Genomic DNA, 26,587 nt, shown 5'->3' with positions numbered 1-26,587 from the left:
TATATATATATGTATGTATATGTATGTATATATATGTATATATGTATGTATATATATATGTATGTATATGTATGTGTGTATATATATATATTGTTCTTTTTAATTTTTTTTGCTACCGCAATAATCGTTTACACACTATTGCCCCAAACTACTACTATCACTGCTGTTGCTACTATTATTGCTATTACTAACAACAACCACTACCATTATTACTGCTGCTGCTGCTACTACTATTACTACTACTACTACTACCACTAATGTGTGCTAACTTTGGGACTACTTAGTTGTATCTTGATCCACTAAACTAAGTATGTATCACAGGATACTACGGACCAATCAAAAGATGTATCTGTGAAAAAGCAAGATGTACCCACGGAAACAGCAGATGAGGCAGGGATTGAACCTACAACTGTAGATGACATGTTCGCTCACCGAGTTCTTTCAGAACATCATGAACAGGTGAGAGTGTTTTGTAGTGATTTACCTTCATCAGTTAGACATATCTCTGGTCTTTGTCTTCATTTCCTCTTTTCTTCTTCTGATTTTTTTTTTTATTCTGTTTATTCCCTTTTAATATCTTTTTTTGTTCCCGAATTTTATTTTATAGCATCACCACTGTCTCGAACTGTGATTGAACTTCAAATCTCCAAGGCTTCAATTTCAGCCTAACGGTGCTTTTAACCATCTAGCCAGAACATGCTCTCCAATTGTCAGAGTGTTGAGTTAGAAGCTAAAATGCCAGCAGTTCACATCGTATTTTAATATTTCTATAACTAAGATATTCAGCCCTTGATGGGTCAGTCCATTAGCTATATGAAGGTTGTTGTTTAGCACCAGGTCAACCATAATTGAGCAGGCCTATAATGAAAATATTTCTAGCCTTAAAAGCACATTTAAAAAAAAAATTATAATGGCGTAGGAGTGGCTGTGTGGTAAGTAGCTTGCTTACCAGCCACATGGTTCCGGGTTCAGTCCCACTGCATGGTACCTTGGGCAAGTGTCTTCTACTATAGCCTCGGGCAGACCAAAGCCTTGTGAGTGGTTTTGGTAGATGGAAACTGAAAAGAAGCCTGTCATATATATGTATATATGTATATATATATATATATATGTGTGTGTGTGTGTGTGTGTGTGTGCGTATGTATATATATATATATATATATATATATATGTGTGTGTGCGTGTGTGTCCATTTGTGTATCTGTGTTTGTCCCCCCCAACATCACTTGACAACTGATGCTGGTGTGTTTACGCCCCCGTAACTTAATGGTTCGGCAAAAGAGACTGATAGAATGTCCTGGGGTCGATTTGCTTGACTAAAGGCGGTGCTCCAGCATGGCTACAGTCAAATGACTGAAACAAGTAAAAGAGTAAAAGAGAATGCTTTTAAGCCAGTGAGTTGAAGGAGTTTGACTGCTATTTCTTCAAGGTTAAGTAACCATGTAAAGGCCCTCCTTCTCAGCTTTCACTACAAAGTTGTATTACACAATGGTGTAATTCTTTGTTGCATCTGAGACCCCCTTCGGTCATGACACAGACTATGGGATTGCACCTAGAAAGTTACCTTCCCAGATACAAGTCCAGGCAAGGTTGTTTGTGGACGACCAGCAGTTGCCCATGCATACTGGCATCCCCTCTCCATGCCACCATTGTTATTCAATGGAAAGTCAACGGCCGATACAGCTTGGCAACTCATTTCTACAGTTGAGTGAACTGGAGCAATGTGAAATAAAGTGTCTTGCTCAAGAACACAACATGCAGCCTGGTTCAGGATTTGAGCTCACAACCTCATGATCGTAAGCTCGACACTCTAACCACTGAGCCATGCGCCTTCACAATTCTTTGTTGTAAGCAGTATGTATTTGATGAGAAATTCACTGCCAAGTAGTGCTCAATTTGATTCCTGCAACAGGTTGCCCACTATAGACTAGCCTCATCTCCAGGGGCACAGAGAGGATATTTGCCTCTTGTATTTTTAAGGTGACTAAAATGAGAAATAAGTAGCATTCCAATGGGTATAGTAGAAAATAAAGAAAATCTGATTTGTTTCACTTGTTAGCATGTTTAACCCTTTAGTGTTCAGATTATTCTATCAAACATAATGCTTATTGATTCCCATTGATTTGAATTAATCATGCAATATCTCATATCTTCAAGATCTTGATGGTGTAATTACTTAATGTAGAATAACATTGTAGAGTAGGTGTGAGGGCCTAAATCTGGTCAGTTTGAACATGAAACAGATTAAATATTTTGGCCGGATATGGCCGGTTTAAATACTAAAGGGTTAAATAGTCCAGGGACAGCTATTGATACATTTGTGAGCCTTAATCTGATCTCATCAGCATAGCATGGTCTTTCTCATCTTCAAACAGATAGGGACAATTTGCATACACAGAAAGAGTTTATTAATTTTAGTCAAAAGGAATTTGCATAATTAAAATGACAAAGGTCACAGCATGGCCTTAGTTAGTTAGTTAGTTAGTTAGTTAATTTTTTGGCTCAAAAAGCAAAAAGCAAGGCCATGTAGGGGGACATGGAGTTATGTACAGGGTGGTGTTCATGTAAAGAGTTCAGGCCACTTGAGGTCAAGGGAGACTTTGAACCGAGCGGTCGTCGGCATCTTCATCTCGTCTGGCAGCTTATTCCACGGATCTGCAACCCGGACGGAGAAAGCCCCTCTCCTTCGATTGAGATGAAATCGTTGCAGATAGAGCTTTTTGGAATGACTCCGCAGCTGACGCTCTGGAGCAGGAGTGAAGAACAGCTCTTTCGAGAGGTTACACTTTCCGCTTATGATGTGAGCAAGAATGAGACCTCCACGGCGTTGTCGTTTTTCTAGAGAATAAAGGTCGAGCGTCTTCAGCCTTTCTTCATAAGACAAATTCTTGAGACCAAGAACCATGTGGGTAGCCAGCTTCTGGACTCTTTTGAGATGCTGTATGTCTTTGAGGAGATAAGGAGAAGAGTCTTGAATCCTGTACTCCAATATGGGTCTCACCAGCGTGACATAGAGCGGTAGGAATATGGCTGCTGTGAGCATTCCAAATGACCGTCGAATCAAGAACAGAATTCTGCGTGATGGTTATTCTTGCCTTCGAATGGATATGAATGACTTAACATATTGAAAAAAGAGTTCAGAGCACTCTTAGTCAATAAATAATCTGAATAATTAAAATAAAAAAAGGAGCCAAGAGAAAATAACTCAAATAGGCTAGTGGTATGAATTTAGATAATAAAATTATGGAGGAGGGGTAGGTCTGATTGCTATGTACGATAAAATTTTAATTTTTTGAAATTGCTTTCATGGAGAGTGAGAGAAGGAAACAAACAAAACAAAAGAAAAAAATGATAAAAAATAACAAGGGCTAATTGTTAGCGACTCTGAATGATAATAAACCTTTTCAGCAAGGTATAGGCAACAATTGCCAAGGTTTCTGTGTGACTAATTTTATAAAGTATATTATATGAAAATAATTTCTTAACGAGGAAAATTAAAACAATGACATTGGGAAATTTTCCAATAGCTTTTTCTGCATAAAGTATGTATAATTAATTGAAGGTTACCATGTTTATTGTAGTGAGTCAAAAATGAGTTTTAATTATATCAGTTGCTCCAAGGTCTTGGTAACTGTGAGTAGACTATATTTTACTAAAGAGGTCTAGTCTAATAAGACTGAACCATATTTCGAGTTGTCACCCTTGTTGCCCAAATGTAGAAGCTCCCTCATTAGTTGACTGGAAAATGTAATTTAAAGAGGATCATGCTTGTATTTGCATTGATGTTCTTTAATGTGTGCTGGTGTGCGTTAATAATGTGTAGGGACCTGTGACACTCAGCTATATGTACAGTTTTGAGGATTTTGCGTGTTTGTTGCTGTTGTTTAGCTCCTGGTCAATCAAAAATTTTCAAAGTTATCTCCCTTTCTCCACTTGATAGAAATTTTCATTAGCTTTTATGTTTTTCTCATTGATGGTAGAATTATCAATTGATTAAAAGTTCATTTTCAGTTTACCGTCTTAATTATAGTACTTACACTTAACTACATATTCTGTATATTGAAGACACCTTTTCGAATTTTCCCAACGTACTCCTCATAAACTTTTCCCTTCTGTTCCTTTTTTCTTCTTTTTCTTTCTTCTTCTTTACTTCTCTTTTTCCCTCTTTATCTTCCTTCTTTTTCCCCCTTTATCAAATTTTCTCTCCATCACCACACCCTATGACAAGAAAACGATAAGTAGATGTTCAAATCCCTTCAATTTTCAGTTATAATTGCCTGAAGATCCTGTGCACCCCCAGGTAAAACTCAGAGTAGCAAGAGACTTAGTTCACCAAAATAATAACATTATATATATATATATATATTATATATATATATATATATATATATATAAATAAAGATATATTTATGTGTGTGTGGTGTGTGTGTGTGCATGTGTGTGTGTGTGAAGGTGCACAGCCTAGTGGTTAGGCTGTTGCATTCATGATCACTAGTTTGTGGGTTCAATCCCCTGACTGGATTGTGCATTGTGTTCTTGAGCAAAACATTTCATTTCATACTGCCCCAGCCTCCCCGTTCATCAATGTTTTCCTGCTGGTCTAGCCAGCAGGGTGGCTTCATTTAAAGGCTAAAATAATGCAAAGCGCATTGTGACCAGCAATGTGTAACAACATCTGATAGTCTGTTTGGTCACATGATATATAAAATCAACATCGATTCATCATCTGCTCCGAGTTTTGATCCATGTTCATCAAGCATGGCTGTTTCAAATACCAATAATCAAATCACCCAGTTATCCCTGTCCTCATCATTCACTTTTTCTGGTTTACCACCACAGTTTATTCTGTTTCCACTCAGATACCCTATTGTTGTTTAGCTCCAGTTCAGTTCCGATCAGGCAAACTTTTAATTAAAAGTGTTCTAACCATGGAGTAAAGATTGTTTGCCAACATAACCTGGCAGTCCTAGTTTAGGACGAATGTTGCTGCAATTTAGCCCCAGGAGACATCGTCTCCAACTGGCTATATGACACGATCTGTGTCCTTATATTTTCGAACAAGGGAATCTAGCACCCCAACTCAGTTCAAAACAATATCTGTGTATCGCGATTTCTGGGTTATTTCCCTCATCATCACAGAATAATTGTTCAACTGGAGGTGGCGCTGCCAAATTCCTGTTCAAAATATATTGTCTTCAAAGCGACAACTTGTCACTGATCTATAAATTAGAAAATTACTATTTTTAAATCTCACAATGAGAGATATTCAGCAACAGTACTTTGGAGTAAAGATTTTTGCCAACATAACATGGCAGTCCTGGTTTAGGATGAATGTTGCTGTAATTTAGCCCCAGGAGACATCATCTCCAACTGGCTATATGACATGATCTGTGTCCTTATATTTTCGAACAAGGGAATCTAGCAGCCCCAGCTCAGCTCAAAACAATATCTGTGTCTCACGATTTCTGGGTTATTTCTCTTCGTCAGCACAGAATAATTGTTCAACTGGAGGTGGCGCTGCCAAATTCCTGTTCAAAATATATTGTCTTCAAAGTGACAACTAGTTACTGATTTATAAATTAGAAAATTACTATTTTTAGATCTCACAATGAGAGATATTCAGCAACAGTACTTTGGAGTAAAGATTTTTGCCAACATAACATGGCAGTTCTGGTTTAGGACGAATGTTGCTGTAATTTAGCCCCAGGAGACATCATCTCGAGCTGTTCTAACCATGTGCAACCCATTTTATTTTCAGACGTAAGGGCATCTGGGACAACATTATTCTTTAATCTTTTATTCTTGTTTCAGTTATTTGACTGTGGCCATGCTGGAGCACCACCTTGAAGGATTTTAGTTGAACAAATTGACCCTAGGAGTGATTTCTTAAGCCTAGTACTTATTCTGTTGGTCTCTTAGGCTAAAACACAAAGTTATATCAAGTGGTGATGGGGGGACAAACACACACACAAAGACACACATGCATAGATATATACAAGACACATCATGCTCAGTAAAAGCATAGTTGTCCTTAGATACAAACTGTTCCCATGTCCCTTTTCCAGTTGAGAATTTCTAACCTTGTGGGCTTGTGGGTACCAGTGCCACATAAAAAGGACCCATACCGGTGCTACATAAATGCAGTTGTGATGGTGCTGCGTGAAAGCACTCAATGCTGTCACTAGGAAAGGCATCCAGCCCTAAAAACGATGCCAGGACAGACAGTTAGTGCCTGAGTAGGTCTTCAGCTGGTCAGCCCCTGTCAAACTGACTAACCCATGCCAGCGTGGAAAACAGATGTTAAATGATGATGATGATGATATATATATATATATATATATATATAGTACCTTGAACCCCGGAACATCTCGCTGTGCTTGAGGAGACCTGTTGAGTCAAGTGCATGTACATGAACATCGAAACAAATATCAATGGAAATAGTAGTTGTGATACCTGTGTCGGTGGCACATAAAAAGCACCATCCGAACGTGGCCGTTGCCAGCACCGCCTCGACTGGCTTCTGTGCCGATGGCACATAAAAAGCACCATCCAAACATGGCCGATGCCTGCGCCACCTCGACTGGCTTCTGTGCTGGTGGCACATAAAAAGCACCATCCGAATGTGGCCGTTGCCAGCGCCTCCTTGGCTGGCTTCTGTGCCGGTGGCACGTTAAAAGCACCAACCGATCGTGGCCAATGCCAGACCCTCCTGGCACCTGTGCAGGTAGCACGTAAAAGCACCCACTACACTCACAGAGTGGTTGGCATTAGGAAGAGCATCTAGCTGTAGAAACACTGCCAGATCAGACTGGAGCCTGGTGCAGCCTCCTGGCTTCCCAGACCCCGGTTGAACCATCCAACTCATGCTAGCACAGAAAACAGACGTTAAACAATGATGATGATGATATATATATATATATATATATATATGGATTGTCTGTAAGAAACATAAATCTGAAAGAAGCACATGATAAGATATAGGGCAGTATATATTATAAGTGGGGAAGGCTGGTTTATGGGATTATCTGAGGTTTCCCGTCCATAAAATGTTTAGCTTATGGCATATCATTAGATCCCAAAATCTGTTGGCCCAATAACACTGTAGTACACATGCCATGTACATTCCTACAACAAGGTTTTCTTTATGTGCTATAAAGGCAGATGTAAATCTGCCTACAACTCACTCGCGCGCCTGTGTTTTTGCTTATTATTGTGTGTTTTATTACATAAAGGTTACCAACTGCTTATCCTGAGTAATTATTGATGGCACGTGCCTAATATACATTCACAACTGAAGTTTATGTATTAATATGGTATGCAATATCATATTGAAATGATATATAATAAAGATGATATGCAATGGCATTGAAGTAATATACAATGATATTACAATGATGCTGCAATTTCCTCCAGCAATATTGCCATTTGAAACATTAACCCTTTCGTTACTGTATTTATTTCGAGATGCTCTGTGTTTCTTCCAATTATTTTAAATATAACAAAGAATTTAGTAAAATAACATCATTATCATTGAGCTAGTGTTAGGAACATAAATTGTGACTAAGATTTGGTGGAAGATTTGGATTCAAATCTTATGAAAACAAGACATTTATACTAAGGAGCCAGACCGGTTTCAGCCGTGTTGGTAACGAAAGGGTTAATCTCATTTTATCCTCATCACACATTCACATAATCTAATTGTTTCATATTTATTTCTCACCCACATTTATGCCAAGAGACCACCATCAACTTACCAATTCTCTGTGAATATCCTTGTTTTTAAAATTTCTTTTATCCACTTGATTCTTTTTTCAGAAAATGGCTGCAGAGAAGATGAGGAAGGTAACGTCAACTGCTCTTGAAATTTTGGAGAAGGCTGAGCTAGCTGTTCAACAACAAAAGGACACTGAAAACAATATAATTCCAACGACAGATTATAATGATCATTTGAATTCAGATGATCTGGATGACCCAACCGTGTGCTATCCAATAAATGAGTTGTCAAGTGTGACAGAATCAAAAGACAAACTTGAGCCCACAGATCAGCTGAATATCGAAGTTGAAGCTGAACCTGATGTGGTTACTGAACAGAAGCATGAAAACAAAGAACCCTCTACATTGGTTCCTGAATCTCCGGTTGAGGGCTCTAGGGATTTGTTCAGTACTCAAAAGGATTCTAGCTCAGCAAAACCTTCAGAAGTGACTAGTTATAACTTTGGTTTAAGACCTGTTGATGCTGAACGCTTCAAGAAAGACTTTTATGTCAACCCTCCAAAGAAAGTGAACCCTAACAAATCCTCTAATACACCAGGGGTTAGAAGCAGAGACATTGTGAAAACAAAGCATGAAGTTGAAGATACAGAGGACAAAGTAAGAATCTTTATTATTAATTCATTCATTTTATGTTCCCTTTTCTATAATGGCATGGGCTGAATAATAATAATAATAATAATATTATTATTATTATTATATTATTATTATTATTATTATTATTTTTATTATTATTATTATTATTATTATTGAGTGAGAGAGCAGTGCCTGCCATCAAAATGATACTGGGGTGAAATATACAAAGCCCAGTATACCCATCATGATAAGGGTACACTAGGCACATGCATCACAACCATATGTGCGCGACATGGTGATCTCATATCAAGATAAACAGCACATGACCTTGCAGGTGGGGCCCAGTTAGAACTTTCTTCTGGTTGAGTAACCCATCCCGCTCAAAAGGTCACTGAATAAGGGTTGTTTAAGGATGTTGAACGAAACACCCATGTTTCCAAAGGTGAATTATTCAAACCCCAAAGAATCCCTCTCAACACATGGCTTTGATGCTCCCCCACTACTTCTGCATGTGATCAGAGATGCACATATCGTCAGCCACTAAAGGACATGCTCAACTGGTTAAGGTCAAACAACTGACAAGCAAATCTATTGTATTGAGCAGAATATTTGCTGTAGCCCATCTTTTATAGAAAGACAAAACAATGTACATGATAACACTTCCAATCAGTTAAGATTAGAAGCTATGAGAGCTACTACTTGGTACTGCATCAGGGCATTTATTATTAATATTATTATTATTATTATTATTATTATTATTTATTATTATTATTATTATTCTCAAAGCCCTCGATCTTACTAGCTCTGGTTAATTCTGTGAGAACAGACAACAACCTGTTGAATCACCCTGTAGATGTTAAGTATCATGGAAGATACTGAACACCCAAATACCAATTATTATTATTGTTTTTTTTCCCCTTCTTTCTTCAAATCTTCTATTTCTTGCCGATTGTTTTCCGTACACCTGGGGCAGAGAAGCTCATTGTATGCATTCCAAGATTACACATGCAAATTCACAGGTAAAATATGTATTTAAAAAAATTAATAAATAAATAAATTCGTGAATGGATGTTGTTTTCACAGTGATAATGCTCTTCTCAGTACATGAGTCGTTCCAGTTAACACAATTTTTTTGCACTTCCTGTAGATGGTAAGCCTAGCATCATTTTCAAATAGGTTTCAGTACCTTTTTTTATTTTTAGTCATAGCTTGCAGATTTTTCTATCAATTATTATTATTATTATTATTATTATTATTATTATTATTATTATTAATAAATTATTATTAATTTTTTTTTCTTCTTCTTTCAAATTTGCTTCCATTTCTTGCCGAGTGTCTTCCCGACTCCTAGGGCAAAGAAACTCATAGTATACATTGGAAGGCCATTAAACTAAACTCAATAGTTCGTTCATTTTTTTATTTTTTTAAAGTTAAATTAAAATACATGGGTAGTATGCATATGTGTGTATATTATTATTATTATTATTATTATTATTATTATTATTCTATAGTCTTATTCTTGATCACAATATTCTTCTTTAAATCTCTGTTGAGTCTTGCATGTGTTGTCCTGGCCTCCTCAAACACTTTCACTCCACTCCACACCTTTGTTCATCATCCAGCTCAGTCAGAAGCAAGGGCCTTTGGATCCATTCCAAGTGACTTCATGATAGTCCTTATGCCGTCCTTAAACCTCTTTTTAGGTTAACACCAATTGTGCTTCCTCTCTGTAAACTCGCCATAAAACAACTGTTTGGGTGTGTGTTCATCTGCAATTTGAACAATATGGCCTGACCATCTCATTTGGTTTTTCAGAATCATTGATTTAACCCTTTAGCATTTAAACTGGCCATATCCGGCCAAAAGTATTCTGCCTGTTTTATGTCCAAACTGGTCAGATCTGGTCTTTTGCACCAACCCTACAATATCGTTTTAAAAATTAACAGCTACCTCATCAAAATCTCATCGCTAAAAGATAATGCATGGTTAGTTCAAAACAGTGTGGATGAAAAAGTATCAATTTTGGCAGAATAATGCGATGCCTGCAGATGCAAAGACATCTGTGTCTAGAGTACAATGTTTGAAATGTGGTGAAGGTATTTTTGGTGGAATTGTTCTAGCAATTTGAAATGTCTTTCGTAACACATTCATGTTTCAGAAGAATAGAACAGGGATTGTAGGACAAATGATTTATAAAGAGCCAATTTTGTGTTGTTATTTATATTTCATTAGTGCCAAGCGTGTGTCTCCAAACTACCAATTGCTTGTGCTGCCCTTTGAATTCACAGATGTGTGGGAAGATGAATTCACAGATGTGTGGGAAGATGAATGGAGGTATAATGTCATCATCACTAGTGATCACTCCAAACACTATGATGTTGACTGGATGTTTGATTTTTATCACACTTAGTACTTGTTTTGGGGACATGGCAAGCTAATGGTTGTTCTGTGTGTTCATCAGCTGTTCATATTGGAGCTTCCGACGTGAATGCCAAGCAGTACAGTACGTTGTTTCCAAATTTCTGGCAGAATGAATTGCATCATAGTGCTGTTTTTCTCACAGACAGTGCCCAACCGACCCTACTATACTGTCTAGTTGACAAAATCAAAAACAATGCACATGCGTGAAATTAAAAATATAAAATGGTGACAATTTACCCATCACACCCCATATATATATGTGTGTGTGTGTGTATATATGTATGTATATATATATATATATATATATAGGCGTAGGAGTGGCTGTGAGGTAAGTATCTTGCTTATGAACTACATGGTTCTAGGTTCAGTCCCACTGTGTGGCACCTTGGGCAAGTGTCTTCTACTATAGCCTCGGGCCAACCAAAGCCTTGTGAGTAGATTTGGTAGACGGAAGCTGAAAGAAGCTTATCGTATATATGTATATATATGTATATATATATATATATATATATATATATATGTATGTATGTATGTGTATAAGTTTGTGTGTCTGTGTTTGTCCCCACTGCATCATGTGACAACCCATGCTGGTGTGTTTGCGTCTCCATAAAATAGCAGTTTGACAAAAGAGACCGATAGAATAAGTACTAAGCTTACAAAGAATAAATCCTGGCGTCGATTTGCTCAACTAAAGGCGGTGCTCCAGCATGGCCACAGTCAAATGACTGAAACAGGTAAAAGAGTATATATATATAAATGCATATATATATATATATATCATATATATATATATATATAATATATATATATATATATATATTTCATATATATATATATATATATATATATATATATATATATATATATATATATATAGGCGCAGGAGTGGCTGTGTGGTAAGTAGCTTGCTAATAAACCACATGGTTCTGGGTTCAGTCCCACTGCGTGGCATCTTGGGCAAGTGTCTTCTGCTATAGCCCCGGGCCGACCAATGCCTTGTGAGTGAATTTGGTAGACGGAAACTGAAAGAAGCCTGTCGTATATATGTATATATATATATGTATGTGTGTGTGTTTGTGTGTCTGTGTTTGTCTCCCTAGCATTGCTTGACAACCGATGCTGGTGTGTTTATGTCCCCGTCACTTAGCGGTTCGGCAAAAAGAGATCGATAGAATAAGTACTGGGCTTACAAAAAGAATAAGTCCCGGGGTCGAGTTGCTCGACTAAAGGCGGTGCTCCAGCATGGCCGCAGTCAAATGACTGAAACAAGTAAAAGAGTAAAAGAGATATATATATATTTATATATACATATGTATATATGTATGTATGTATAAATAATTTTGATATTGAAAAGGGTGTATAATGTTGCAAGGATATTTAACTCAAAGTTTAGCTGCTCCCTGATTCCATCCCAGTCTAGGTTGAAGTAATTGTTTTTTTTTTTTTTTTTTTTTTTTTTCCATTTTTTTGCCACCCCGAAAAAAAAACGAGCCAGTTGGCCCAGATTATTTGATGATTGAGCAAGAATTAACCTAGTTGCTACTGTGTGAACAAACCACACCTCATTCTAAACACTGTGAAACGCAACAGTCAAAATAACTTACAGCTACTGATCAAAAACAAAAAACCAAAAAAAAACAAAGCAAAAAAGGGAAAAAAAAATTGCTGACTTTTTCCGGTTGAGGAAGAAAATTGACCCTACTTTCACTATTTTGTTTTCTTTTAACTTCATTTTCATCTATGCTAGTGTTATTATTATTATTATTATTATTATTATTATTTTTATTATTTTTATTATTATTATCATTTTTATTATTATTATTATTATTATTATTATTATTATTATTATTATTATATTATTATTATATTATTATTATCGTTATTATTATTATTGTTATTATTTACTTTTTTTTTCTTGGTGGTGTGTGTTTGTTATTTAATTGCTAGGGGTGGAGAGCTATTTGAAACATAAAACTAAAACTTAAACCCTATCCTCGCCTACCCCTTCTTTCTCTCCTTATTTTTCCAAGTCACATGACTTGTTTGTCTTTCCCTTGCTTTCTCTCCATTTTTTTTGTTTGTTGTTGCTTTTTTTTTTTCATTGTTCTAGCCAGGCTTACTCTCTCAACCAGAAGGAATAGTCTGGCAAAGTACATTTGGTAACTCACCCTTCCCCTCTTCTCTCTCCGTTCCCCCCTTCTCTCTCTCTCTTCTCTCTCTCTCTCTCTCTCTCTCTCTCTCTCTCGCAGTTGAGACATTAACACTGGAAGAACGCTATATCCATCTGCTTTGATGCACGTGTTTCATGCATCTTGTTGCACTTGGAGAATTGAGAATGGTCGTGTTCATGGAATTTAAACAAACAAAACAAACAATTGTCTTGAAATAGAACTACATATACATCATCATCATCATCATCATCATCATTAGCATCAAGATTACTGTCAGCAACAACAACAAAAACAGCATCAGTAGCATCACCAGTATTGGCAACAACATCAAATAATATAAGTTATTTAAAAACACTCTAATAAGCTAACAAAGCAGCTGTAATCTTTTTAAACAAGATCTTTGCTTTTATACTCTTCCCACCAAAATATTTATAGCACTGTGCATATGTTGAAAAAAAAAAAATAATAATAATAATAATAATCATGATGATGATGATGATGATCATCATCAAAGCGAGTTCAGTAGATGAGAGAATTAGCAGCAAAGTAGAGAATAAGACACTTTGCAATATTTAGCTGTTTTGGGTTTGAGTTCAAATAACAACTGAGGTGAAGGTTGCCTTTCATCCCATCATGCTGGTAAGTTAGAGTCCAGTGATAAATTAGGCACCAGTGAATTTCTGGAGTTGTTTAAATTGAGTGAATCCCTATCTCTAACATAAAGTATTATCAGTATTTTGATATTCTTGTATATACAAATACAGAGAGAGAGAGAGAGAGAGACAGACAGAGAGACAGACAGACAGAGAGAGAGAGAGAGAGAGACAGACAGACAGAGAGAGAGATGTATATATGGAAAGCATTTCACAACATAGTCAAATGTCACATTAGCAAGCAAAGAACTATTTTGCTGATGTTATTCAATTTAAGCAGGGAAAAACATAGGCTGTTGATAAATTTTGTTTTATCTAAGTTTTATTTTTCTTATTTTAGCCAAATAACTGCAGCTTTCTACAGTGTTCTGTAATATATTTTGATGGATGTCTTTTAGAGTTTCTTACAGTGTTGTTATGCCTCTGAAAACTGGATATTTGGATTTCGTCATGCTACATTCCTAGCAAATTCTATTGAGGTCTTCCTTAAACTTTAGCTTGACAGTAAAGGATAAAAGCAAAGTTTTGTTTAAAAAAAACCCCAACAAATCTCTACTTTCTGCCTCAATATGATGAAGACATTATGAACAGGCGGTCAACAAACACATTATTTCATTGAGTCTTGTTTCATAAAAGGGATTAAAAATAATTAAAACATAAAACAAAACAAGGGTAGGCCCACTTAGATATTTAACTGTGAAAATCAATCTCTCAGTGTTTAAACTTCCTGAATGGAAATTAAGGAGGATTAATGTGGATTTGACTTGAAAGTTATTTGTTATTCTTTGGAATATTGATGCCTACTTGACTGAACTTGCTGCCAATCTTGTGCAAAGTTGCTACCACACACACAGAAAGGACTTCATCCAATCTTCTTGTCAGTGAAATTTCTATCCGCATCTCAACATCCAAGCTGGTTATTCATTGAAATAACAAAAGAAATTAAAAACTGAGATTATATGATTCATTCATAATCTATTTTCTTTCCTTTTCTATTATTATCATTATCATTATCATTATTATTATTATTATTATATTATTATTATTATTATTATTAGTTTTTTTTTAACCAATCATATAGAAACAATAGTCTTTGCTTAGCCAGACTCTGAAAGTTTAATTACATCTAGGAAAGAAGTAATATAGATAGATTCATTTTTCATTTTAGTGATATCTAGTATTTTATGAAAACCCTCCACCACCACCATCACACACACACACACACACACACACACACAAACAACCATATGTATTAGGGCTTATATTAAAGTTAAAAAAATATTTCCAGTTCATGAAAAGGACTTTTGGTAAAATTTGTTGCTTAAAAACAAAAACAAAATTTTTTTTTAATAATTATACTAACTTTTTAAAACAGCTAAAAAAAAAAAATCCCAAATTATAAAATTCTGGAATTTTTTACTCTAAGCCTGAAATCTGTTTTTTTAATTTTTTTTTACGAAAAACCTGTTTAAAGATCAAGCAGGGAAAATGAATACATTCCTAAAGTTTTTCATAAACCTGGCAAGTGTAATTCATCAGTTGATGTTGCTTTATCACAGATCTACATGGCAGCCTGCAGTGTGTATTCACTCGAAGACAAAATACAACAGTTAGAAGCTCAAGTAGGAGATATTCACGAAGGTATATCAGACAGCAGTATGTCTGCCCTGGAGGATGAAGTGGCCAAGGCTATGGCAGGAGTGGAGCATAGCGAAAATGAGGTGAGTAGAACCTTGCATTTCTATTCTTTTACTGTCTTTCATCCTTTTACTGGTTTCTGTCTGTGGACTGTGGCCTTGCTGGGGCACTTGCCTTCAAGGGATTTTGTCGATCATATCAACCCCATTACCTATTTCGAGTCTGGTGCTTATTTTATTGATATCTATTTGTCGAACTGTTAAGTTATATGGGATAATGGGACATGACATAAACAACAGTTTTATAGGGTGGTATCGGTATGAATTCGGACATACAGACAGACACCCATTTAGTGATTGATTCTCCATTGGTCTGGACCATGAGCAGTCAAATGGTTCAACTGGCTGAGTACTCCACAGACATATGTATCTGTAATGCAGTTTTCAGGTCACATCAGTGTGATACAATGTGACGAAGTTAAACCTTTGAGTTACAAGTAAAATCCACAGAGAAAGAGAACTAGAGAAATAGAAAGCCTGTGTGTGTGTGAGAGAGAGATAGAGAAAGAAAGAGATAAAGATAGAGAGGTAGAGGGAGAAGGAGAAGAATTGACCCAAGTATTGAACTAGCTTTTTTATTGCTAACTTTGGAAGGATCAAGGTTGGAAGTTGACCCTGATATTATTTGGACTCAGTGTACAGACAGATGGAATTGGTGCAGGTATGGTTGTGTGGTTAAGATGATTGCTATGGAACCAATTGGTCTGAGGTTCAATCCCACTCTGTGGTTACTGTTGGCCAGTAATCTGTCCTCCATTTTAGCTGTGGGTTAACCAATACCTTGTGTGTGTGAAACTGGTAGATGGAAACTAAAGAAGCCCATCACACACACACAACACACACACACACACCACACACACAACACACACACCACACACACACACACCACACACACACACACACACACACACACATACACACACACACACAGAGTCAAGTGTGGCTGATGCCAGTGCCACCTGACTGGCACCCATGCTGGTGGCACATAAAAAGCACCATTCGAGCATGGCTGATGCCAGTGCTGCCTGACTGGTTCCTGTGTCAGTGGCATGTAAAAAGCATCCACTACACTCTTGGAGTGGTTGGCATTAGGAAGGTCATCCAACTGTCAAGCACTTGTCATATCAGATTGGAGCCTGGTGCAGCGTCCTGGCCTGCCAGTTCTCAGTCAAACTGTCCAACCCATGCCAGCATAGAAAGCAAACATTAAACGACGATGATAATGATAAATATGTACATATGTATAATGTGTGGGAATTTGTGAATTTCTGTGAGTGAGTTTGTACTCACCTGTCTTCACAGGTGTTTACTGATTGAAAACAAAGGCCTCACTGTTCATACTGACAATGTCATATGCTTTGCTTGCAATATACCATGAAAGCCTGTCTGATATTTGTGACACACTTTGATCTTTGTGAACTAAAGACTTACCATTCCTACAACTGGTGTCATTTTTCCCCAGTTCTCTATTTAACCATGTCCAGGTTTGTTGTTCAGTAGAACAGGGGATTACAACCTTGCTTGAAAACAAGTTTAGGTTGGCATCTGGAAGGGTGTCCTGTTTGCTCTGACCCAATAAAGTTTCATCTCACTAATGGAAGCATGAAAAAATAGACTTTGAAGCAATGATGAGGATTGTATCCGATGGTTTAACGACTTTACCTGTTTGCTACCTTATATAGACACATAATTGTCATCATTATCTTTTCACTATTTTTCCCATGTTATCAAAAACACTATTATAACTGACACACACCGTAAACTTCTAAAACTGGTGTGTATAGAGTATTTGGTGGCTTTGCACAGAAACACAAACAAATACCTATTTCTTTATTACCCACAAGGGGCCAAACACAGAGAGGACAAACAAGGACAGATATAGGTATTTAGTCGATTACATCGACCCCAGTGCATAACTGGTACTTAATTTATCGACCCCGAAAGGATGAAAGGCAAAGTCGACCTCGGCGGAATTTGAACTCACAACGTAACGGCAGACGAAATACCGCTAAGCATTTCGCCCAGTGTACTAATGTTTCTGCCAGCTTGCTGCCATATGAGTGTATGTGTGTGTGTGTGTGGGGTTATCAAATATGTGATGACCAAAGAAAACAAGACCGGTGCATTGAACAGAAATCTTATGGTTTTCAGTCCCATCTGAGTTCAGGTCCTTTTACATCAGGTTGGTTCAGCTTTTCACCCATCATGTAATCAATAAAGTAAGTAAGAAAGTACTGGAGTCAATATAATTGACTAAAATATTTGAAGATGGTGCTCCAGCATGGTTGTCACTGAATGACTTAGAAACCAATGAAAGAAAAAAAACATATTATCCATAGAATTATAAGAAAAAATAAATTGTTTTGGTGGGAGAAATAAAAAGCACAATTTCTGTTTCCAGTAAACCATATATGAATTGTGTGTATATATATATATATATATATTATAATATATATATATATATATATATATATATATATAATATATACATATATATATATAATTTACAAAATAAGGGCAAAAGAAAAAATTCTAATGCCAAATATGCCGAAAAAAAGACAAAAATTGTCAATAACCATTATAATTTATGCGTCTCGAAACAAGACACATAAATTATAATGGTTATTGACAATTTTTGTCATTTTTTCGGCATATTTGGCATTAGAATTTCTTCTTTTGCCCTTATTTTGTAAATTATTTATAAATTTAACCTTTAAAGATATTTTTTGATATGCTGGCCATTGATAAAATTTTTTTCCCGAAAAAACTTTTTTAACCTACATTAGTTTTATATATATATATATATATATATATATATTAAATCTCTGAGCGAGGTATAAACAGTAGCTGCATGGCATCGTGAAGTATATTGCCACTTAAATGTAGATAAACCTTAAGGGTGGATGCTACTGTAGCTTGTATCCCCAGGAGGAGGAGGTGTCTTCCTGGGGCTACAAGCTACAGTAGCATCCACCTTAAGAGTTAGCCACATTTAAGTGGCAAATATACCTCACGATATATATAATATATATATATATATATATATATATATATGTATATAAAATAAAGGGTAAAATAATTATCTTAAAAGAACCATTATTAGTAAACTTAAACAAAATTTTTTATAATTATGAATATAATTATAATTAGGGCTCAGCAAAAAATTTGCTTCACCACATAACGAAATTTAGAAATAGCAGTTAAAACTAGTTATTTCTCTACCATAAGAAAAATCTCCCAGACAACATGTTGGTATGTGGTGAAGCAAAATTTTTGCTGAACCCTAATTATAATTATACTCATAATTATAAAAATTTTTGTATATATATGTATATATATTTACACACACACACACACATATACACACTGCTGATGCTATTGTTTATATATGTATATATATATGACTTTATTGTTGTGAAATATTGTATATGAATGTTTTACATGTAATCAATAACTTGAATTTACTTGCTTTCTATAAATGTTGTTTGCTGTTAATGTTGTTCTTGCTGTTATTGCAGTTATCACTGCTGTCGCTGCCAGTGTAGCATGTTGCTTAGTTTAGGTATGATAATATTGATATTGCAGTTGTTGATGTTGAAGCTTTGCATAAGTGGTTGATGCTATTATTGTTGTTGTTTTTGTTGTAGTAGTCCAAGGTAGACATCATTTAGTCTAGTTGACCTTTGTCTTTAGTTTTTAAAACACACCTGACCCTTTGGCGAGGACTATCTTTGGTGAGGATTATCTTTGGCAACCATTATCACGGAACCTGTAATTTAGCCTACACTTTGATATGGCTCATCCCGAAATATATTCATAGAGCATGTCTAATGAGGACAAGATCGTTATCTATCAGCATAGAATTGGCTTAACCATAATTCAAAAGATTAACTCTGACAATGTGAAGGCACATAGTGTAGTTGTTAGAGTGTCGCATTCTTGAGCATGAGATTGTGGTTTCGATTCCCAGACTGGTTGTGCATTGTATTCTTGAGCAAAATGCTTCACTTCACATTGCTCCAGTCCACTCAACAGCAAATGGGTAGTCCTGCAACAGACTGCCTGGATAGCAGGGTGGCACCATTTAAAAGCTGTAACGATGCAAGGAAGTACATTGTGATCAGAAGTGTATAACAACAGCTGATGTGGAGGTGCAATGGCCCAGTGGTTAGGGTAGCGGACTTGCGGTCATAAGAATGTGGTTTCAATTCCCAGACCGGGCAATGTGAGTGTTTATTGAGCAAAAACACCTAAGCTCCACAAGGCTCTGGCGTGGGGTGGTGGTGATGGTGGTGGTGAATCCCAGTGTACTCTTTCACCACAACTTTCTCTCACTCTTTCTTCCTACTTCTGCCACAAAGCAGAGAAACCATGGTGTAACCCACTATGGTGTGGTAAACTTTCAGACCCTAGTCTAGATTGCGAATCCTCTGTACCCCAGGATGGTTCAGCTCTCCACTCGTTAAAAGCCACCGTTTACGGAATGAGGATAACAATGTAGCTTTCGCGCCCGTGGAACCGCCAGTCTATCATGTGTGGTGGGTGGATCTTCAAGTTGCCACATGCATTCTTAGTAGCTTAGAGTAGGCTCGAATTAGAGATTATTCTTTGTGGCTAATGGCGTGAGTCCTGATTGGAAGAAGAAGAAGAGGACAACAGCTGATTGTCTCACTGATGCAGTGAATGTTAACAATATTCATAGAGCATGACTGAGTCTTCCTTTAAGTGAAAACAGACCCTTGTATGCAGTCATGGAACTGATTCAACCACACTTTGGTATACACACTCTTATTTATATATAACCATAGACATTATTTTACCATTCAGTATTGCACCTACTCTAATTTGAACCTACTCTAAGCTACTATGTGGGTCAAATATATTATTACCAGCAGGGCATATTTATTCTTATTTTGATGTAAAACATAAAATATTTCCTAATCCATAAGGGTATTTGAATTCGAATTGCTAGGTTTGAACTCCAGGTTTTTGAGAGGTGGGGGCCCAGTATCATATCCACTTGGCCATGTTATTTCTTCTACATTTTGGTGTTGGCCAGCTCTCACTAAAATGGTTAAGTATAATTTCCTTCTCAAAAATATCCATTCCCTTGTCACAAAAAAAGAAGACAGTTGCTCCAGTATGACCCAGAACAAAAGATAAAACTCATACAAAGTTGATCAGCTGACTTAACTATAGCTAACAGTTCAAATGCCACCCACTTTTACTGTTTTGGGTTCTGTAAAGGATGAGCCAAACTATTCCTCCATCAGAATCTTTCATAAATGACCCTTTAACTGACCTCTTGAGCATTGTAGAGCCATACTGTCTTTACAGGAAACTGAACTCAATAAATATTACAAACCCCAGACAGACCTCAGTCTTATATTTATATTCTTCTATATTACTATTCTTAGTTTATTATAATTATTATTATTATTATTATTATTATTATTAAAGGCAGTGAGCTGGCAGAATCGTTAGCATGCCAAGCGAATTACTTAGTGATATTTTGTCTGTCGCTGTGTTCTGGGTTCAAATTCTGCCGGAGCTGATTAAATAAGTACCAGTTATACACTGGGGTCGATGTAATTGACGTGATCCCCTCCCCCAAACTGCCTTTGTGGCAAAAATTTGAAATAATAATAATTATTATTATTATTATTATTATATTATTATTATTATTATTATTATTATTATTATTAAGGTGGTGAGCTGGCAGAATTGTTAGCATACTGGGTAAAATGCCTAGCAGTATTTTGTCCACTCTTACATTCTGAGTTCAAATTCCACCGAGGTTGACTTCACCTTTCATCCTTTTGAGGACAATGATGTAATTGACTAGCCCGCCACAAAAAAGTTCAAGCCTTGTGCCTGTTTTAGAAAGGCTTATTATTATTATTATTATTATTATTATTATTATGGTAGAAGATTCACTAAATTGTCATATCAGACATTTCTTCTGAGTTCAAATCCTGCTAAGGCTAACTTTGTTTTTCATCCTTTCAGGGTCAGTAAGATAAAACACCACTAAAATTGCTGGTTTTGTGCCAAAATTTGAAGCAATTATTTATTCAAGGGTTTAAGTAGAATCGCTAAGATTAAATTCCTAATCTTTGAAGAATATTAATATATTCCCACTAGGGACGATAAACAACCAAAACTTGTCCTCATTTATGCTACAGGCAATTAAACACAATCAAACCATAATTACGAAAATAACCAGCCTCTTTCATTTAATACCGAGACACCCAATGGTTTTCTTAATGTTTATAACTGCTATAAGGATACTTTGTATTTTGAGTTTCCCTTTTATTTATTATCTTTTCTTCCAGGATTTAAAATATAATATTAACTTAGGGTCAATAAAGCCAAACAGAATAATCAAAATATATTCATATATATATATATATATATATAAATAAAATTTATGAATAAATGAAAAAATGGAGTTGAATGACAAATTAACAAATTTCCTTTACTTTCGACATATGTTTCGAAGGCTGCATATTCCTAATTGTGAAGGAATAAGGAGTACATTATGCCGCTTTCTCATCAGGAAAAACAAGGAATTTATGTCAACATAAATTTTATAAAAATACACACAAATTTCCACACGAAAACACGTAGTCTCTGCCCTAGGCACGTAACTTCAACCGTGTTATTTCTGATGTGAATTTGCTACCCAGGTATCGGTTAAACGATTTTATTTTTCTACTCATTATATATATATATATATATATATATAAACAAAAACAAACAATCTTTAGTTGAAGTGAAAGCTAGAATTATCTGAAAGATGTCGTTCCTGGATTGTTTTTCTCCCTCTTAATAGGTTGCATCCATTGAGAAATCTGTCGAGCAACATCAAAACACACTCGATCATCAAACTGCCTCACTGCCACACATGTCTGCAGATTTCAGTACGGCTTTTCACAAGGACTCTCTTAAGACGCCGCAAAAACTGGTTGGTGTGAGCCGAGAGAAAGACATTCCTGCAAGCCGATCAGAGTTTGACTCCAAAGTTTCTGTTGAGCTTCCATCGGTGACTAGACTGCGAGCTCTGTTCAACCAGCCCACAAGAAACAATCTCGGAGATTCCTCAGTTAAAAGGGTTAGCATATCTCAATACGCACCTTGTTTCTTAGCATGTTGCTTTTTGGGTTTAGCATGGTCTCATTTAGTAGTTTTGCACAACTAACATTTGCTTTGCTTTCTTCAAAGACGTTAACATACTTTATAAACTTATTCTTTTTTACCTCTCAAAGTACTCTCTTCACTCTTTCTTACACAATAAATCCTATAATACTCCTTTAGCCATTATGCAATAGATCCAACAATACTCTTTAGTTTTTTTGCAGTAAATCCAATAATACTCTTTTGTCATCAAACAGGAAATCCAATAATACTGTTTAGTCTTTATAAAGTAGACCCAATAATACTCTTTTAGTCATTATACAGTAGATCCAGTAATCCAGTAATAATCTTTAGTCTTTATATAGTAGATCCAATAAATACTCTTTTAGTCTTAATACAGTAGATCCAATAATAATCTTTAGTCTTTATAAAGTAGACCCAATAATACTCTTTTAATCATTATACCATAGATCCAATAATAATCTTTAATCTTTATACAGTAAATCCAATAATAATAATTAAGTCATTAAAGTATAGGTCCAATAATACTCTTTAATCTTTTTACAATAGATCTGATAATATTCTTACTACTTTCACAATAGATCCTTTTGTACTCTTATTCTTTATACGGTAGTTCCAATAACACTATTTTGTTTTTTAAAATATGGTAAATGCTTTGACTTTTACTTTCTTCTAGTAGACAGCAAATCCGGTAGATCTTATCTATGTGATTAAACAATAGTGAGACGGGAGAAAGCTAATTTAACATTTAAAATATTAAAATGCTTGAGAAAGTTGAAACATGTGTTGAAAGAAATATTTGTCTACTTTTTGAAGCTTTGGTACACAATATTGGATATGTTTTCTTTAATTTACTGGATGTTTGTCAGTAGATGTGTAGATTCACTGTAACTTGTTTAAAGATTGAACAAACAAATTGTGAAGTAAATATATGCTGTAAAACTCTTTTACTTGTTTCAGTCATTTGACTGCTGCCATGCTGGAGCACTGCCTTTTAGTCGAGCAAATCGACTCTGGGACTTATTCTTTGTAAGCCCAGTACTTATTCTATCGGTCTCTTTTGCCGAACCGCTAAGTGACGGGGACGTAAACACACCAGCATCGGTTGTCAAGCAATGTTAGGGGGACAAACACAGACACACAAACACATACACACATACATATATATATATACATATATACGACAGGCTTCTTTCAGTTTCTGTCTACCAAATCCATTCACAAGGCATTGGTCAGCCCGGGGCTATAGCAGAAGACACTTGCCCAAGATGCCACGCAGTGGGACTGAACCCGGAACCATGTGGTTGGTTAGCAAGCTACTTACCACACAGCCATTCCTGCGCCTATATATGCTGTAAATATATATTTATTTGTTAGCAAAGAGAAATAGAAATGGTTAACAGTTCATAAATCGGAGACACTCTGCTTGCATGATAAATAATAATTAGATAGGTGATAGCATATATAAATGCTTAGAATATTGAGCAGTGAAGTCTTCCTTGAGCCTACAGATTCCTGAGGCAAGAGCTTAACTGGATTTTCAAGGTGTTTAGGTTGACAGTAAAAAGATTCCCTCCTGAATGGAATGCTAATTTGTCACTGAGTTAACCCAACATGCTGCTGGTACTCAATTTCACCTGAATGTACTGGACTAAATTGAAGTGAATTGCCTTGATCAAAGACACACAATTCCCCATCAGAGAATTGAACCACAACCTAATGATTATGACTCAACACCCTAACCACTAGGCCACATGTATCCTCTTTGAATAGTGAAAGAAGCATCAAATTCTTAGGGATGCTCAACTAAAGAGTAGCTTTCCACTAGCTTGCTCGCTCAAACAGTAATATCTGACATTGGCCCCATTCCAGATATGTGGCGGATGAGTCATTATCATCATCATTATCATCATTTAACATCCATTTTCCCTGCTGGCATGGGTTGGATGGTTTGACTGAGGTCTGGAGAGCCAGCAGCTGTATCAGGCTCCAATCTGATCTGGCAAGGTTTCTACAGCTGGATGCCCTTCCTAATACCAACCACTCCAAGAGTGTAGTGGGTGCTTCTTATGTGCCACTGGCACAGGAGCCAGTCAGGTGGGCCTGGCATTGATCATGTTTGGATAGTGATTTTTACATGCCACTGGTACGGAGGCCAGTCAGGGAGTACTGGCATCAGCCACAGAATATGGTCAATTAAATATATACCACTATTTCACTGCTATTTTAGTTTATCAACCCCAGGGGAAGCAAAATGGATCTCTTGTGGGATTTGAACCCAATATGTAAAGAGTTGTAACTAAATATGGCAAATCCCTTTGCTTGACATACACATGATCATGAAAGACCACCACTCTAGAATATTAACCAGAAAATTACTGAATAAACTTAGACATGTTTATTTGTTGGCATGGAGACAGAACAAGGTATTATTTAAAATTAAATAATTCAGAAAATGGTAGCTAATAGCACAAATTAAATGCCTTCAAATTAGTCTATTAGTAATTCTACACCAATTGTAAAACCAGATATATTGTGGACCCTTTCTCTTCCCTTCCCTAACAGTTATTCAGTGGAATTCTGTGCAAGGCTTGATTGTCCCCCTCTAAGTTTCTTTTATTTTTGGTCTGTTCTTATAAATCAATTCCAATAATACTTTTATTCTTTACACAGTTAATTGAATGATATTCTTACTCCTTGCCCTACACTGTCATGGCTGCAGCTGTGTCATAATGTGCCACAGCTGTATCAGCATAACAATTCCATAGCTGTATCTACATCACAAATGTCACAACTGTCTGTGTCACAGTATCACAACTATATCTGCACTGAACTGGCTGTATCTGTGTCTCAGTTCCGCAGTTGTATCCACATCACAGGGCCATAAATCTATGTAATTAAACCTTTTAATGCTTCCTTGGTTACAGTAGTAGTATATTCTTAAACCCACCTATTTAGTTTAGCTCATTTACCTGACTAAATATAATATCGTTACATTTTCTGATCTAATAAGGTTTCACTTGATCTTCTGACTAAATGTGTTACACCCTATTTTTTCTATAAAACTTGTTACATGGATATTTTTTTTTAACAAACTATGATTCTACTTTCTGGGCCAAATTATCACATCTGTAATGAAAACAAGACCTGTTATGCTAATTATCAGATCAAACTTTAAACATAAACTATTTGATCAAACTTGTAACTTTAATTATTTCATCTGTCTTGTTACACCAGTTGTGTTGTCCTAACTTGTAACACTATCTGATTAAACTTGTCACATTAATTTTCCAATCAAATTTGCTGCTTCAATTGCCTGATCAAACAGACATTTTACAGCAATTATCAGAGAAATTTTGCTTCGTTAATGACTGTATCAGAACGTTATGACTGTATGCATCACAGTACCAAATCAGTCTCTGTATCACAGTGCCACAAATGTATTTGTGCCACATTGTGTCACAGTTATGCATACCATATTGTATCACAATTGTATCTGTATCAATTTCAGATTGTGTCTGCACCATAACTGTCATAGGTGTATCTGCACCACAGTACTACTGTTACACTGTCACAAGGACCATAATCTTATCTGTGTGTGTTTTTATGTTGATCTACTATAAACAATGGACCATCAGGGATCCTATCGACCAAGTAGTGTCCTGATTGGTCAAGTAGTGTCCCATTTAGTTAAATTGGATCCTTGTTGGTTAAATAGGGTCCCAGTTGGTCAAGTACAATCCGAATTGTATTTGTTACTTGTGCCCTGTTGTACCATTCTAGAATGTTTCTCTTCACATATTTAGGTTCCATTTCTATAGAAGATATAAACAAAAACCTTCTATTTAACATTTGACCCCTATATCTTTAGTTTTATTAAGGCATTCTTTTTTCTGAAAACTATTTAAGCTGTTGGTGACGGTGATGGCTAAAAAAATCGGATTGCACTGATGGTGATGGTGATGGTGAAAGCACCGATGGTCATAATGATCATGATGCTGTTACTGGTGATGTCAATAATGCCAGTGGTGATGGTGGAGGCGCAGGGATGATGCTGGGGATGATGGTGAGGGTGCTGGGGATGACGGTGGGGGTACTGGGGATGACGGTGGGGGTGTGGACTCACTGGAAGTGTTGGTGA

The 26,587-nt window shown here is 36.2% G+C and overlaps 1 protein-coding gene across 6 annotated transcripts in view; it reads left to right on the top strand.

Annotated features, from left to right (window-relative positions):
• Positions 1-26,587, top strand: part of LOC115215681 (titin) — a 247,123-nt gene that overhangs the window by 182,939 nt on the left and 37,597 nt on the right. For 3 of the 6 annotated variants that reach the window (XM_029784951.2, XM_029784950.2, XM_036505798.1), the window contains 4 exons: positions 322-459; positions 7,816-8,370; positions 15,151-15,312; positions 22,124-22,402. In XM_029784951.2, the coding sequence (XP_029640811.1) occupies positions 322-459; positions 7,816-8,370; positions 15,151-15,312; positions 22,124-22,402 (1,134 nt within the window). The remainder of the gene's footprint in view (positions 1-321; positions 460-7,815; positions 8,371-15,150; positions 15,313-22,123; positions 22,403-26,587) is intronic. The other 3 variants (XM_036505800.1, XM_029784953.2, XM_029784952.2) reach the window with 2 other exon arrangements.

Source organism: Octopus sinensis, linkage group LG9, assembly GCF_006345805.1.
Source record: "Octopus sinensis linkage group LG9, ASM634580v1, whole genome shotgun sequence".
Lineage (NCBI taxonomy): Eukaryota > Metazoa > Mollusca > Cephalopoda > Octopoda > Octopodidae > Octopus > Octopus sinensis.
This window is presented reverse-complemented; position numbering and strand designations above follow the sequence as displayed.